General features: G+C 31.2%; 1 protein-coding gene across 2 annotated transcripts; it reads right to left on the reverse strand.

The window, feature by feature from the left end:
- Positions 1-1,183: 1,183 nt before the first annotated feature.
- LOC113523449 (uncharacterized protein DDB_G0271670-like) lies at positions 1,184-17,598 on the reverse strand. 2 transcript variants are annotated; one of them, XM_026909430.3, is made up of 8 exons: positions 17,462-17,598; positions 15,937-16,036; positions 15,439-15,487; positions 6,390-6,470; positions 5,734-5,793; positions 5,427-5,507; positions 4,171-4,272; positions 1,184-1,809 (listed from the first exon to the last, which is right to left on the reverse strand). In XM_026909430.3, exons 2-8 carry the CDS (start codon positions 16,008-16,010, stop codon positions 1,753-1,755), a joined length of 504 nt encoding a protein of 167 aa, XP_026765231.2. In that variant the 5' UTR covers positions 16,011-16,036; positions 17,462-17,598; the 3' UTR covers positions 1,184-1,752. The 2 variants fall into 2 exon arrangements, with proteins under 2 accessions (XP_026765231.2, XP_052751739.1); XM_052895779.1 differs by lacking the exon at positions 17,462-17,598 and adding an exon at positions 16,149-16,258.
- Positions 17,599-18,356: the final 758 nt, after the last annotated feature.

The raw sequence follows: 18,356 nt of genomic DNA on the forward strand, positions 1-18,356 counted from the left end.
GTGAATACCTATAATAGGCATGTGCATTAATATTGTATTGTATTTAATGTTGTTATACCTATATGTTATAATGCAATATGCTGTTGGTGTTCCTCAAATAAATAAATAAATAGTTTCTTTAAAAATTTTACGTACATGTTATTTGCACTAAATCAGAGAAATACTCTACCAAGTTAATGAAACTTGATTCATATAGAGGTAATTTGTACTTCAATTAGTTATGCTTCTTTGTATTGTAATTTATTTATTCATACATGGTATGCTATAAAATTGTTTAAGGTATCTCATATATACCATATGTATATAAGGTGTAAAATAAATAAATCCTTACTGATATTATAAATGTGAGAGTGAGTTTGTTGGTTACGGCTTAACCAATTATTATGAAATTTGGTGTATACGTGCAAGTACTATGGAATAGAGAAGGACATAGACTACTTTTTATCCTGGTAAGTAAACATATTCCAGTCATGCAGACGAAGTCGCGGATAAAAGCTAATAACAAATAAATCTGTATACCTTACACACGCATTAGCCACTTCCTTTTTGGACTCTGTTAAATATTACAAAAAGATATCTGTATTTTTATTACTAGCTTTATCACAACATTTATGCTCCAAATAGATATCTATATACAGCCTTTGATCTCCCTGTTATGTACTAAAACTGCCAGAAACAGCGAGTAACCGAGACAGGTATTTCGTGATTAAAATGCTTCGGCGTAACAATATTTAATTAACATACTTTTATTCAATATCATAATAATATAATGGTCAACTATTATTTATACCAAATTCCAAATTTTAGGGTGGATTTATTTAGTGTTCTCTTAAAGGTTGTTCTTTGATCTTTATCTAATTATATTAAATTTTAAATAATTATAAAGCACTAAATATTACGTAACATAAATTTAAGTGTATAAAATACTAAGAGAATGAATATAAACTGAAGTTATTTTTAAAATAAGCTTTTTAAAATAACAAGGCGTAAAGTTAGCGAACAGTTCCATCATTATTGCTCATTAGAGCCGCAATCGAGGCTCGCTCGAAGAAACCCAGCATAACGCAAACATTCTCGAAACAAATTGCTATGTTTTAGGTACTGAGTACGCCACCTATAGGTAGAAAGTATGTAATAATTATAGGAATATTTAGAAAAAGGTTTTCAATCAGACTACATTGAAAATGTTCTCAAATACTTTATTTACTACAAAAAATAGAATAAAAAGCAAATATGGCTCGAGATTAATTTCTCATAGTATTTATAGGCATTAATAGACTGTTGTGGTGAACGTAACACTCGACATGTTCACTTTTTGCTAAGCTTGCTATTAGAGGGCAAGTCTACCGTTGTCACTTGAATTAATTTGATTTGTTATCGGTGTTTTCAATCACCAGAGAATTAGTTGGAACCCATAAATTTTGCCGTCTATAAGTCGAAATAATAGTGGGCTTCGACTTTAAATTTATAACAATACGTACATAATTCTAACCTACTAATATTACAAGTGTGAAAATGTACGATTATATGTAATATTATAATACAGTAAGTTATAATTTATTGTTGTGATGGTATTTCACACTGAATACATTTTGTATTTCCATACATTACATACAATACATTTCGCAAGGGCAGTGTAAGTTGATCAGTTAACAATATAACAATGGGTAGTTGATATTATATTCAAAAATATATTTTAATTATAGTTTTATTAAAGTAATACTAAAACTACAATAGTTATAATATTATAATTTACATTTGCATGTTATTTATGGACCGCAAGTCTCGTAAATGTCTGGATTTCTTGTTCTGAAAATAAAAAAAAAAAATACAATAAATATAATACGAATAAAATTTTAATTGATTTTATTAATATAATTCAATATTTACATAACATTAATTTAACGAAATTTTGTAGCTTCGCTTAATTATCTCTCGTTTATGAAGATATTTATAAATTGTGTTTTAATTATTTTACATGTTTATCAGATTGTACAAATTTTCTACAGGTATGGCAGTTTATCACGAACTCGATATGTATTCAATTAATGTAACAAAAATTAAAATGCACACATTACCATCTAGTTCCAAATTAAACTTCTATCTTGTAATATAAATTACTGGTCTAAAATACTTTTTTTGTTAATACATATTATCCATAAAAAAAGCAATTCAAACAGATGTTCTTATGATTACAAATGCTTGCTAGAATCGAACTCGCGTCAATCGAAAAGTCAGTTATTGTCAGTAGCCGTTAGACCGCCATGGTCGCCAGTGTTGTTGAGATTATTTGTTTGGTAAAAAGAAGTGAAAAGCATTGTGTACAGGATAAGGTCACAAGTGTTATCAGATTGACCTCCTCGTGCCCCCCCCCCCCCCCTGGAAACCATCGTGTTGAATTCCAGGTGTAATCACCACGATGGACAAACTGACAGATCTTTTCATCCTTACCTATTTTCTATCACTGGCGCCCCGCCAGTGTATACCGTTAGCGCAGGCGGGGTTACCATTCCATTATCATCCATTGAAGTACACAAATGTTCAGATTCGATTTCCAGGGTGTTTACTTAGTGCTACACTCATATTTCATACCACATGTGCAGCTTAGAACACAATGTCAAGTGACCACGACGATGATCAAGAAAAGCCTTCTTATGTACTATAACATCGCTTTAAGCCGCTCTATATAATAATTTTTTTTTTACAATTATTCGCACTAAAATAAGTTATTTCAAGGTAGTAGTTCTCTGTATTTTTTTTTTGTAATATTACGGGATATCTTTATTCATTGTGAACAAATTTTTATTATCAAGTAGGTAGGTTCGACAGAGAGAGCCTTTGTACAAAAGTCAAGGTGCCTCTGTCCCATTCGTTTTTGTGCCGTGGAGCAGTTGTTTGCATGACTGTTTCGGTTTAAAAGGTGCAACATGGCAATAAAATTACTGAGTACGGAGGCATAACAATGGCAAAACAATGAATGACAACGCATGAGCAGTATCATGAGTGTTATGTTAGGTACTGTTCATGTAAATAGGCGATGGTTACCGTTTTCCATCAAGTGAGCCGTCAGTTTTTTAGCCATTCTAAATTACATAAAAAATTTAAGGTCTAGGTAGGTTACCTATCACCAAATCATTTTTATCGTGATCAAAGTAATTGTTTTCAACCACCTTCAAGAAGAAAGAGGTTCTCGATTCGATAGTTTTTTTTTTCTTACCTCATAACTGTTATTTTTAAACTGTTTTTGAAAATTCATTTTTTTATTATAATTGATAAACTTACAGATTGATCCTATAGACATTTTATCAAAAAACGGCTTAGCAATTTAGTTTTTAAATCAAAATAACTGGTTTTGTCATAATTGAAGTCGGCTTTTTTGTGGGACACAATTTTTTATTATACTATTGTTTTTCTATAACAAAACAATAGATTACTTAACGAAGTGATTGTATTATAAAAGGTAGTGCAAATAACTAGTTTAAAAAAATCTGTATGTGACACCATGATACAAACTCTAGGGGTCTATTATCCCCATTACTAGCAATACACCCTATCAGTTCGACCTCCACGCGGTTCGCCCTGGAAATTATCGTGATTAATTCTAATGGAATTCGTCACGATGGTCTAACGGATCTGCTTTCATCATCACTTGTCACCTCCCACTGGTGCCTCGCTAACACATATCGATAGCGCATACGGCGTTACCATTTAATTATCGCCCTTTAACAAAAATACAGGCGCAATGCAGTATGTCCAAGTATCTATAGCTGTTAATCCTCAGTTAGATAACTATTTAAAAGGTAATACATCGATATTTTAAAGTTACAATTATATTCTATCAGGAGGGAGACTGTACAAAAGTCGTTTGGTTGGGTACCTCTGTCCCAATAGTGTTTCAACCGTAAAGCAATTGTGTGCATAGCTGTGTTTCGGTTTGAAGGGTGGGATATGGCGTGAATTTACAGAGTACAGAGGAATGACACCTGAGTCCTTAGGAATGGCAACGCATGGAGTGTATCATGGGCGAAACAGTATACTCTGTTATGTCCATGGTACTGTTCATGTCTATAGGCGACGGTTACCACTTTCCATCAGGTGGGCCGTCAGCTTGTTTGGCATTCTAAGTTGCATATTTTTTTATTTATTCCGATTATGAAATTTTTTACTTACATGATGCCCTCGGGGCTTGTAAGAACACTTATTATCTTCCTCTGATGATGATGATGACGATGATGATGATGAAGAGGAATCATGTTTGCTCTTGCGCCGACCCTAGAATAATTTTGAAAGTTTACTTTTATTACGAGTATGTACCACAATAATTTGTTTTTAATTCTATTAATATAACAAAAATGATAGTTTGTAATAATGCCTGTATATTTATTACGCACTTATGCTTAAATGGCTAAAATGATTTGAATAAAATTTAATACAAAAATAGGTTATATTCTAATTTAATATATAGGATACTTTATGTTCTGACGCACGCCGGCGAGCCTGCGGGAAACACCTAGGTTGTTAATATAATATTACAGTCCCGATATTCTGCACGTCACAGTAAGGTGGGGAGATGGTCGACATTTAGGCTATTACTGAATGATATTTTTGAAGTCTCAGCACTGTTCTCAGCTTCTTGCCAAATTTCATTTTCAATTGCCTGTACACTATCCCCGTAGTTACATCAGTCCAATGTCCGTGCCGTTCCGTAGAACTGTTCTTGGTACCAACTCTACTGTACCACGTCTTTGCAAGCTGTTGAATGATTGCAAGCAACACTTGGATATTCACTTCGATACAGAAGGGGATTTCTATAGGAAAGCATTGCAGTTAATTTGAATAGCTAATAAAACGATTAGCTCAAGAGATTGTTATACCATATTATTGTTTATTTGTGTTTCCTTTAAAATGATTGTACACTAAGTATAAATAGACAGTAATTTTAATATTAAATCTTATCAGTGTAACAATTGCTAGGAGACCAAATAAAGATAAAAAAATAAAATAAAAATAAGTCAAAATTAATCTAATAATCACAATTCATCATATCAGCCTTTAACTGCCCACTGCTGAACATAAGGCCAAGCATATGTATTGAACATCCCCTTAGGTGGTTTTGCCAGTAGCTGTTAAGCTTGATACGCGGATTGGCAACTGCAGTTAGCTTTTGGAGATGTTTTAAGACAGATGTTTCTGCCCATCCCTCGTCCTCTCTTAGTCGCATTTTACGACACCTATGGGAAAGGAAAAGGGGGGCCTATTTTATGCCAGGATCACATAATTATAATTGATAGGTTTTAATTATTTACGTAACGTGCATTGTATTGTATTATTTGATTTCATAGGGAAAATATATTCACACATAAAGTGCACCACTTGCACAATTTATGTGTAATATTTAAAAAGAGGGGTTTTATAAATTAACTTACGCATTTTATATCGTTGCCTTCCTCTGATGATGACGAAGATGATGATGACGAAGACGAACTATCTTTACTTTTGCTACGACCCTGTAAAAACACAAATATTTTCTTATAAATAAATAGGCTTGGTGCGTAGTTTGTTTACGTACTTTTGAAATCAACAAATTTTAAGAATTAAATTTAAATATGTATTTATAACACATATTTCGATATTTCAAAAATGTAGCAGGTTTTGTGATGATCATGATCACCCACCATATATATATATATATATATATATATATATATGTTGACCCTATCGTTTATTACTTACACATCCATTATTATCTTCCTCTGAAGAAGATGATGATGACGACGATGAAGATGAAGAATCCTGAAACAAAGAAATATAATTACAGATCTTCTTCCTTGTAATTTTTAATTAATTTTTGTGTTGCCATTGTGGTGAAATGATGGTCAGCCGTTAACTGTTCACTGCTAAACATAAGCCTATATATATATATATATATATATAGTACAATAGTTTTTTTATACAACTTAGAATGGTAAACAAGCTGACGGCCCACCTAATGGAAAATGGTAACCGTCGCCTATAAACATGAGCAGTACCATGGACATAACAGAGTATACTGTTTCGCCCATGATACCCCCATTCGTTGCCATTCCTGAGGACTCAGGTGTTACTCCTCTGTACCCAGTAAATTCACGCCATATCCCACCCTTCAAACCGAAAAAAAACCATGCAAACACAACTGCTTCACGGTTGAAACACGAATGGGACAGAGGTACCCAAGCCATCGACTTCTGTACAAAGTCTTCCTCTACCCTTTGTCTTTTTTCTTAATGTTATCTAGCAAAAGGTTAACAAGAGGGGATTGCATTATGACAACACTGTCTTTTGTATCTTTTCACATAAAATTTTACTATACTAATTAACAATTAAAAATGTTATAAATAGTTAAAACTTACACATTTCTTATCATTATCTTCTTCCGAAGATGATGATGATGACGATGACGATGATGACGAAGAGTTGTCGCAGCCGGATTTCTAAAAGTTAATAATTATGTTCAATAATATGACATGTATTAATGTGAGGTTAACAATAAGGCCACAAATGCAATGAAATTTTGATCTAACATAATTTCTCAAACTATGTGAAGAACAATAGAAAAAAAATCGGTATAAGTGGCTTGATTCACGTACTGAAAATTGTAACGTTATCCAGCCAAAAGTAAAGCCAAAAGATCAAATACAGACGAATTAAGAAGAAAGTTTTGGAAGTCGTTTAAAAATGACCCCATGATGAGAGAGAGAGAGTGAGATAAAATAATACTATTATTAACTAAAAAAGGATTATATGGACTTATTATTCTATTAGTAAAACAGGATAAATATCAAGATAAGTATTGCATTTTTTGGGACTCCATTTTCTCCACTTAGCCCCTCATTTGGACCACTTTGCGTGAGAGTCACTCCGCGCAGAAGCACAGAAGCTTCCTGATATCTTTATAGGCTTCGCGGAGTGACCTTACTGTATGAAGGATTTATACACTTTGTGATGTGTACAGCTCACATTCTAGGATTAAATGAAGGGCCAATTCTTCGACTTCAAAACTTAGCTGCCTTCTATGACTTCTATTGTTTATGTATTTATTTAAGTAACAGTAATTCTTCCTATCATTATTTTGACAATTTTTCTATCTAGTTTTCAGTTGTTTTGATAGTCACGGGTTTATCACAAGCCGGCCAATTATAAACTTCTAAATGGTTTGTGCTCATATTTTATAAATCAGTAGACCCATTTTCATATTTTTGAAGAAAGGTATGGGTACGATAGAGTACAGAGCTGTCACTTTTATATCAGAATCTTTTTTTCCAATTCATCTACATCGTTTCTATAAGATCTAGCGTGATGAAGGGGTATCAACCGACTTCAAAAAGAATGAGGTTCTTAATTCTATATATTATATTATGGTATGGTGTTTGGTAGACTTTACTTTTTTTATCATAGTTATTAATTTTATCATATAAAAATATTAGGATTAAAATTATTTTTATGAGTTATGTTTTTTTATCAAGTAGTAAAGCCGCAACGCCTTTAGGTAATATGATAAATATAAACTCGTGGAAAAATACTAGACATATTTTCATTTTAAGAATGAAGTTACTTATTTAAAATCATTTTGACCCTACATAGTACAAGCTTAGAGCACACACATACTTATTATTAAATTGTGCCATTGGAACAGATATAGGTTAATCTTTTTTCGATTTTTTTTAAGTTTTGAATTTTTGGTAATGTTTTTTTTTCTATACTAATAATGTTTATGAGACCGTATCAATGAATACTAGCACTAGTTTTAAGGAAAAGGTTATGTTAATTGTTACAGTATATACCTATTAAAATATGAAAACTATTTCTTTACATTTATTTTGTGACTGTAAAAGTTTTTTGTTAAATTGTAACCAAAAATTGCTTAAATACCAAATTATCTATATTTACAAGAGCCACAATTTAATTCACATGTAGATTAAAGGACAATTTTTATCATCATGAAATCACTCGTCAAATTTTTTATTATTATTATTCAAATATTTATTAAAAAGATGCGAATGAAAGGAGAAAACACATTACTACAGATTAGAGAGACTCGATTCCAAGTAATTGGGATTATTGATAAAGGAAGATATGATTCGTAACTACTGAGTAATGCAGCGGTCGGCAACTATTTGACAGGCAATGGACACGTAGTGGCAAAATGAGGTGGAGACCCGGGCCACATTTATTCAGATTTTTTGATTTTTGGTAAGTGCATTGATAAATCTGTAAAGCTCACCAAAAATATGATAAATAAATAATTTTGGTAATAGGTACCTATTTATTTATGTAAGTATTATTATCATATCATATCAGTTGTTAATTGTCCACTGCTGAACATATGCCTTCCCCTATTTTTTTTTAATGGGTTATCATGGAATGGTAACTCCGCCTGCGCTATCGGTATACGCTGGCGGGGCCAGTGATAGATGATAGGTGACGATGAAAGCAGGTCAGTTGGCTCATCGTGACGAATTCCACTATGATTAACCACGATGGTTTCCAGGGTGAACCGCGTGGCGGTCGACCTGATAGGGTGTATTGCTAGCAATGGGTCAATTAGACTCCATTACTAACAGTCCCTTACCCCCGACAGTTTGTGACCTTCCCCTATTAGGAGATTATACACTGATAAGCGTGGCAATTACTGGGTTGCCACTTTCGACGGGCGAATTGGCAACCTCAATTAGGCTTTGGTGATGTTTAAAGAGGGATGCTGCTGCTTATCTCTTGACTATTAAGTTCCCTTAGTCCCCTTTTTACGACACACGCGGAAAAGGAAGATTATAGAATTTAAGCATTATAGGTAATATTTATTAAAAATGATACACCGACGAATGACTGCAGAATGGTAAGTTGTCAGGCTGCCAATGTTGATTGACGCTCGCGCTTGTGATGGTCCCCCCCTTTGCGCCCCTTATAATAACTACCCTCTTATACTAACCTACACGTGGAAAACCTACAAAGCCTAAGAAAAGCCTACGAAGGCTTTACCTAATGAAAACCCATGAAAATCTAGTGAAAACCTACCCTAAAGAATGGCCTAACACCCTCAATATAACCCCATACCTATATTGCCTTATACACCCCAAACATCCTATGAATCATATAAACCCTTACAATAAACACATAATATTGAACAGATCTTATAGTAGAACACTTGATCATTTGGCCAGATAAATAAATGTGTGATCGTCTAGTAATGTAGGACCCGTTGTGTGTGTAATAACCAAAAGGTTCTTTAATTGGTATATGATAGGAGTTAAATAATGAAGATGATTGATAAATATTTAAGGATTAAGAATAATTAATGAATTATACTCATAATTCATGTAACTAGGAAGTTAGAATATAATATATTAATTTAATAGTAAATTACAGAATAACTGTAATAATAAAAAAATGGGGGAGCGGTCGGGCCCCTCACACGCCCGGACCAGTGGAAGACTTTCCAACTATCTATAACTCTTCCTCCTAAAAGGTAGGGAAGGGTATTACTATTTATTAATGCACTCTGATGGTAATAAGGGCATGAGTATTCTCAGTTCCAAACCAAACATAAGTACATTTACTTCAACATTACAGTGGCTCCACCAGCCCCACGATGCTTCCAGTATAAATTGGTGTTTGCCAGAGGCAAAAGGATCGGAACTGAAATCCCAGGATCACTCCGACACGAGAGCTTACTCATGGGCGATGACCCTTTCAGTCCTATATGGCGACATAGAGATCACCCACTAACAGTACGAAACTGTTTCCCAGCGTCACTCTGTTATGAGCTTACTCAATGGGGGTTTCCCTTCGGCTCCACAAGAGATCAGACCAAGAAGCGAGATCACCCAGACACCAGAACTTACTTTGTTGGGACATAACCCTTCGGCCCTATAATGTGACATTAGAGATCACCTGTGAAGACAGTCCGATAGAGATGAAGATTTGTGTGATAGGGGATACCTTCCACACCTTGGAATTGGCCAAGCCATATAATGTTGATAATTGCTATATCATAACATAGCATTGTCAATTTAATATTATTTACTTAATACCAAGAATACTCAAGGTTCAAGTTAAATCTGTTGATTAGGCCGGAGCCTAAAAACGAGTAGTCCAACCCATAGGTCGAGAGCTACTAAAAGTAATGAGTGCTATTGAATGAACTATAAGTCCAGTCAATTATATATAATATTATTGTTGATTAACCACATTGTGAATTAACCAATTATTTATTCAGAGAGATATATCTAAAGGAATTATAAGTCCTTTAAAAGACACTGATTAATCACAAGTTAACAACGTCTCGTGAAATAACCAGTTGGGTTTTCTATAAGTTTGAGGACACTAAGTCCAACAAGCTATTATTGTGTTGAGAGTAATAGAGATCTTTTGTAATATTTGTAGAGGTTTGATTAATCACATTGTGAAATAATCAGATTAAATAATTATGTAGCTTTATAGAGAGGACTATAAGTCCTAATTGGTTGTTGTCATAAGTACTGATAAATTACACATTAAAGTGCCAGGTCAATTATTATATATAGGTATATAGGAAGGACAATAAGTCCTATTTGTGTATGTTGTAGTAGTAGAGGCAATATATTGCATAATTATAATGTGAAAGATATAGATTAAATATATATTTGTATAGAAAGGACAGTAAGTCCCATACAATTATTGTAGCTGTACTATAGTTATACTATATCTACTTCCTTTTAGTGTCTTAGTAAACCTATTTACTAAGAGGATTTCTCAGATAAACAAGTGTTTTAGTGTTTAAATCATCATGATTAAATCCCTAAGAAATTAGGTCTTTAAATAATTATCATATCATTTAAGTGAAATTTCTCATATAAATAATTCCAATATTTCCCCTACAGTTATTATAAAATAACAGAAAATTATATAAATTTTCTATAGACTTAGATATAGAATCATAACGTGTATAATCTCCTTTTGTTTGACATCTGTCACATTAATGACGTATTAAATGACGTATTGATGTATTGAATTGAATTTTGATTATCTATCACAACTGTCAACGTAATAAATACTAGCAAGTTTGTTTATTTGTATTTGTTTAATATAATTAAATATAAAATCATCATATATCACCGTAATATACAACTAAATTATCAGTGACATAAATAATCATGGTTTACACCAGAAATAATTAATAGTATCCAGTAATGCTGCAGTTTTATATTCATATCAGTAGCCAAGCTTACTTTCAAATTCAAGAATGAACAGAAGATTAGAAGTTTAACATTCTTATTGCAATTGTACTTGCAATAATATATACATACAGTACTAATTATCAAGAACATTCCTCAAATACATGTGTGGTGAAGATTTTCCCAATATGCTATCTATTTGATTCCTAACCTCTAATGTAAATTTATTAAAGAAGTGAATAATCAGTGTTAGTGTTTGCTTTATTAATATTTAAAGTAATTGTCCTAACTTGATATTAATAGGTTCATATCTCCTTGGATACAGCCCAACATATACAACTAACTCGATAATGAAATTTATAAAATACTAATATTATATTTTACTACTTGTATATCTCCATACTATTCCCATAAAATATTCAAAACATGTATATTAAATATAAATCCAGTAAATATTCACTAATATTAACCCTGTCTGAACTTGTCTAGTCAATATAACATGAACAAACAACACACATACAAACCTTATCGCCAGGACAACTTCCTTTCTAAATATGAGTAAAATACATAGCTTCACAAGTGTCATACAGTACCAATTTTATACTGAACCTCATACCTAGTTAAGAGTAACTATAGTCAGAGAATCTTTTAGTACTTTTATTACCATTAGGAAATAAATCCACACCTATAATATCAATATAATTAAATATTATTAAAAGCAGTAATATACAAAGAGTTGTTATTGTCAGCTTGCTCACTACAATAAAATCAATATTAAAGTTTATAATAAATCAAGACAAATTATCTATTTACACAATACAGGCTTGTTTACCATAAACACCCCACAGTCACATGAATTTATTTACTAACACAATAATGTATTAAAAGTATTACATCCACATAAAATCACTTACAACAGTTAAGCTGTCTCTTTGTACATCTGGTGTAAAACAAATCCCCACATGTAGTCATGGATAATCAAATATAGACTAAGAATCATTAGTCTGGTCGACCGAGTAATGGTATGAAAACACTTCACCATGAAGCGTTAAGTATGAATAGATATTCTAAACCAACACTGTAGTAGTGTAATAAATACAAATATTTCATCATCATCATCGTCTCAACCATCACCAACCCACGACTGAACACAGGCAATTTCTACCGACTGACACAAGGAACGGCCCCACAATACACATAAAACAGTCACTCCAAACAATGGAGGTAGCCCACACCGCACTTGCATTCACAGGGTCGCCACTCAATAACCCCTCTCTCTCATCAATGGCTGTTTCCCCAGCAATGAGACCAGACCATAGTCACTTTAGTCTATTATCCTCAATAAATAAATACTTTATAATAACTAGATATGAAACTAGTTAGTATTGTAATAGTTCAATAGTTGATTCAATAAGTATTTTCCAAAACTGGACAATTAGAACATTGAATCTAATTGATGAAGTTCTATCAAACGACCATATAATTGGATTTTGTATATGAGTAGAATAACGTAAGTACGTAAATTATATTGATGTAAACTTTGTTCAAATGTGATTGCATTTAACGATATACGCATTACCTAAAGGTATATGGACTCGACTAAATACGTATTTTAATAGTTGTTGGGAAAAATATTAAGTATAGACTTTGCCTGTGATCACAGTCAAAAATCTAACTACGTAGTAATAAATGGAACAAGCTCACCGGATTCTCCAGTCTTCTATTGATTAATTTCACACACTTAATCGATAGTGATACACTAAGATCTCAAACCCCTTCATCGATCCGGTCCCTCCTAGATCTATATCCCCATTATTTTTTTTATTTTATTGCGCAGTTCCTAAAACACGACTCCCGCGCCATCTTTTTTTTTCTTTTTCTTTTTTTTATTGCGCAATTCCTAAAAAGCGACTCCCGCGCCCCCGCCGATCCGCCGTCCCTCCTTTTCTTTTTTTTTTCTATTCTTTCTCTAATAACGTCATAGATTATGTCACCGAAGGGCAGACATTTCAATAATCAGATTTAGCCTATCATTCGAACTGAACCTCTCTTTAAATTCAATTTAATTATACGCTAACGTATTTTGGTATCTTATATTAAATTGATTATCGAATTTATAAAACTTTAAAGGCTCTCATAAACCTTATTAAACTGTGTTGTATGTATCTTTTTTACACCTGATGATAAAAAGGTAAACTATAATTTGGTTATATATAAAATATAATATACCTTTGTTTAATTTATTTAATTTTCTTGTGACATCCACTACACTTTGGAAACACATCAAAGGAGTTTCCCTTCTGTGTCAATATTTCATATATGGTAACGTCTTCTCTGTACACTATTGTGAACCTTGACTTTAAAGTTTGTTTATATTAAATAGCTCAGCTTTCTTAGCGGTCACCCATAGGAACCCCTGTTACTTTTATGTACTTATGGTATTAAACCTATTGTACTATAGGCGAACCGTCACACGCTCCAGCTTACTCATGCTTGCTCGCACGCTAAATTTTGCGCCCATGCAACGTAATTATTTTTTATTTATTTATTATTAAAAAAAAAACCTATAATATAATTAACATATAAGCTACATTCACAAAAATTTCGGAGATTTATTCTTAACAGCTTTAACTATTAAATGATATATAATGGTAAGACTTCTTATATTAACAGTCGCGGGCCGTAAAGAGAAGGTCAGAGGATCGCGTATCGCCCGCGTTTTCGTCCGCTGGAGTAATACATTGAGCTAGCCTGTATTTGTAAGTAATATTTCTAACATTTATTTATTATTACTTCAACTGTGACAAAACTAGTTATTTGGATCTAAAAACTAATCTACTAAACAGATTATGACAAAATTTTTGAGGGATCAATTTGTAAGTGTATCCTTTTAAATAAAAAAATAATTTTCCAAATACGTATAGAACTGACAGAGTCATGAGGCATTAAACGTAAAAAATACAACCAAAATGGAAACCTTTGAAAATACTAAACACCCGGAACGCTTTGTTTTTCTCTCTACCGTCATTTACCAATTCCTTTTTTTTCTATCACTCAAGTTATAACAAATATCACACATTTAGAAAATTAATATTAAAATTGGTTGATATTTTTGTTTATTGGGTCTATCCGTGTACTTCTTTTTGTTAATTAACTGAGATAAAAAGTAGTAGTTTCTTTTCTTTTATTCTTCATGCTATATAATGTATACTGCACTTCGTGACAATTGTTTTAATGTAATGTAACTTTTACGCAACGTTATTTAGTAATTTCACAGATAAACTATTGAAATAATTTCAAAGTTATAGATTAGACGTTATCCAACATGATATTATGAAAACTTACTCATGTTTTAATGGTGTGAGATCATTAAAAGTTTTACGCATACGAAACAGCGGCTATCAGTTAGTATTAAAAAACACGGCCTAATTGATGTCGAATTCTCTATCTAATCAATATCTATTTGTAAATTAACTATAAGCATAAAATTACAATGAAAAATTTATTTAAAATCATATTACACCCGTTTACGTGATGACATAATAATATATATGATTGATCATGTAGTGTAATGTATGTAGTACATGGCTTATGATAATTGAATAATACCTCTTTATCACAATATCTATTGGCATAGATTAAGTTGTCCATCTATATTATAAACAATACCTTCGCCTCTGATCTGTACTGAATGTTTATCTTTGAGCCAAAGTAATTCGATGAACTCATTTTATTGACGTGTTAAATAATATTATGTATTTATATAGATCCATATATATATATATATATATATGGATCTATATACAGTGGCAGTAAGTAAATAGATTGTTTTAGCATAAGCAGGATACATGCCAAAAACATAATCACTATACTAGTGACAAAATTAATATAATATTATAGAACTAAGACAGAAATAAATGTTATAAATTGAAAAAGTAATTACTAAAATCGGGTAGTAAATTGAAAAGATATCACGTAACATACACACATATAGACACCAAAATTATTTAAAAAAGGAAATTATTCTCAATTATTCTCTATTTTTGCGTATGCACACTATACGATTTTGTAAATATTTAGTTAGTACAGGTGATTGGTTAAGTTCATAACTGTACTTATTTCCATATATATTCATGATTCATATTAAAAAAAAAAACTATTATTAGCATGGTATCTCATATGCTACACAAGATACAAATTTAATTTGTTTATCATATAACTCAGTTGGTCGATCATAAAAAATGAATACCTCATCATTATCTCGGGTACATTTTGTCTTGCCGCACCGGACACTTTTCCTGTAATGTGAAAAAAAAATAGTATATCATCATAATGTTAAAATCAGTGTAATAATATATATTAATAAATATAACTGTTTTATTTTAATAACATAAACTAAATTCTGTAATTATCAACAAATAACACCACGCGTACAATTGTGAACTTGTTTATGGTAGATATTTTTTGTCATTTGGTGACTCATTACTCAAAATTTGCAGACTCAGATAAACTCCTTGAACTCTCTTTCTCTCTCACTCATAACTCCTATAAATGGTTATCTATTTCATCCTATATATATATATATATATAGTTAAAATAGTATAAAATGAAATCGTTGTCTGCGTCTGGTATTTCCACTCTTCTAAACCACGCAATACATTTTTTACAAAAGATTTATACTCGTACATACAATATACATGCGTGCTGGTCACTAGTTATATAAAGTTTTTAATTGATTCGGCCTTACCTTGAGCAGGGCTTTGATTCAATTAGTGCTATTAAAGCAATTCCAATAAAAAATATAAATAGAGTCTTGTTCATATTTGACGTAGATCCGAACTTGTTGGCTGAAATGAATACAGATACTTAATTAAAACGTTAATAATAAAATTAACACTAAACTTTTAATTAGGACGTAGTAATTATGAAATAATCCATGATATTCATAAATAATAGTACCTGTAGCAACTTATATATGGTATATAATTATATATGTATGTTAAACCAAAGCCAAACAGCTTTATACGAGTATTATATAATTACATTCCACAATCGAATATTTAAGGTTAATCAGTCATCACAAAACCAACCATACAGAATGTGAAATACACAACTGATAAACATAGATAAAATGTACTCATTATAATTCATAATTATTCAATTAATAACGTTTATTAATAAATTGTTTATTGTTATACAACATTATGAATATATAGCGGTTATTCTGTTTAGATATACATATATAATTAGTTCCCTAATTAACAAGATCTACCATACGAGTTTCATGTTGTACATAGAAATGAAGAAAAAATCAACGGGATTAACTTACAATTAATAAAGGGATACTTTGTAAAGAGGTCGTCTTTTTAGATAGCTATAGCCTACTTATGTTTCTATTGCAATGTAGCTGAACTTGCATGGTTGTTTTTCAGTTCGAAGGGTGATGTTAGATATGGTAATGAAATTACAGGTTATGGAGGCGTATTATATGTTATATGTGTAGTTAGTCCCCAGAAATTACAATTTTGGTATGCCCATACCCTTGAAGCGACTATAAATAATTGTTATCATACTTTATTAGGTAGGCTATCAGCTTGTTTATCATTCTAAGTTGCATCAAAACACTTTCTTAATTCCTGATGAATTTATTACGGTGAAGCAATTATATATATAAACTAATATATATGCTGTTTGTATCTATAGAAATGTGATAAATGTATTATAATAAAATTGAATTTAAGAAATATTGGTCAATTTTGTATGTAACACAACTTATGTATTTATAATTTGTATATTAAAAAAAAGGTCGTAGTGTTAGGCTTTTTTGTCTGAAAAAAAACACCTCTTTCAATAATAAATAAACAATAATACTAGTATTTGAATATAACATGCAGGAAATGAGTTTAATTCGTTTCTTAGATAAAGTTACATTATTATCGGCGTTTCCTATTAACGGAGTCGATTTTTTTTTTTTTATTTATTTTTACAGCATTTTAAATATTATATTCCTTGATTTAAAGTCATCGGGTAAACGACAATGATTTCAAGAAAAATATTTTATATAAGGGACCTTCAATTTTTCATTTCTAATTCCAATTAATTTATGCATAAAAATAATGATTGAGTACTGAACTTTGACTCAAATTTATTAATATTGATATAATTTCATCAACAACAAATTCAACAAAAAATGTTGTTTAAAGCCAAATATAAAATTAGGTTTAGAATTAAATATTATTAATTATTATATTTTGCAATATAAAAATACTTACAATTTGTGATGAAATCAGTAAAATATTTTGTTTTTGTTTTTTACTATAATTACTGAACCAGATCGTCTCAATATTTAGCACTGACTGAGTTTGGGCATAGTTGATAACAGATTTACTCAGAGCATTCATCTGGGGTCTATTTGTTATAGGGTCACATCGATAACAGAATCACTAGGTTAATATTACAAGTATAAAACAATATAAATAAATCATACGTGACATGCATGTTTGCAAATCTAGTCTTAAAAATGTGGGGATATAATTTTAAATAACATTTTCTTACATTATTTTTTCATTTGTAACCAATATGTAAGTACATATCTGACTATGATGACCAAATCCTAACTGTGGTTGCCAACCCGTCTGCCAAGCGTAGCAACTACTGGCAAACCCCCCTTTATCGTAGGTTTATGTTCAGCAGTGGACAGTTAAGGGCTGATATGTAATAACTAACTTGTTTGAACTATTTTTATCACTTTTATAATAATTATTTATAATACATAAGTTTACGATAACTGTCTATGTTCTATTTTGAATTATTCATTTTATTATTTTAGATATACATGAGCATACATTGTAAAAAAAACTGTGAAACAATGTGACATGAAGCTGACTGCATCCATGAAGAATAATATAATGAAACACTTTATCTTAACTATCAATTTTTATAATATTAGCTACTTTTTGTAGCTTTGTGTGGGCACACAAAGCTAAAAAGTATATAGGCTTCAATTAAATTTAATTGAAGCTAAACATATTTTTTGATGAAACTTATAATAGCACACAAGCTAATGACCTACTTGAAAGAAAAAGGTAACAATCACTTGTATATATTGTATAATAATATTTATTTATTTATTTTAAACTTTCTGAGTACAATGAGACACTTAAACTA

The sequence above is a fragment of the Galleria mellonella genome, unplaced genomic scaffold (genome assembly GCF_026898425.1).
Source record: "Galleria mellonella isolate WM207_F2 unplaced genomic scaffold, CSIRO_AGI_GalMel_v1 utg310, whole genome shotgun sequence".
NCBI lineage: Eukaryota > Metazoa > Arthropoda > Insecta > Lepidoptera > Pyralidae > Galleria > Galleria mellonella.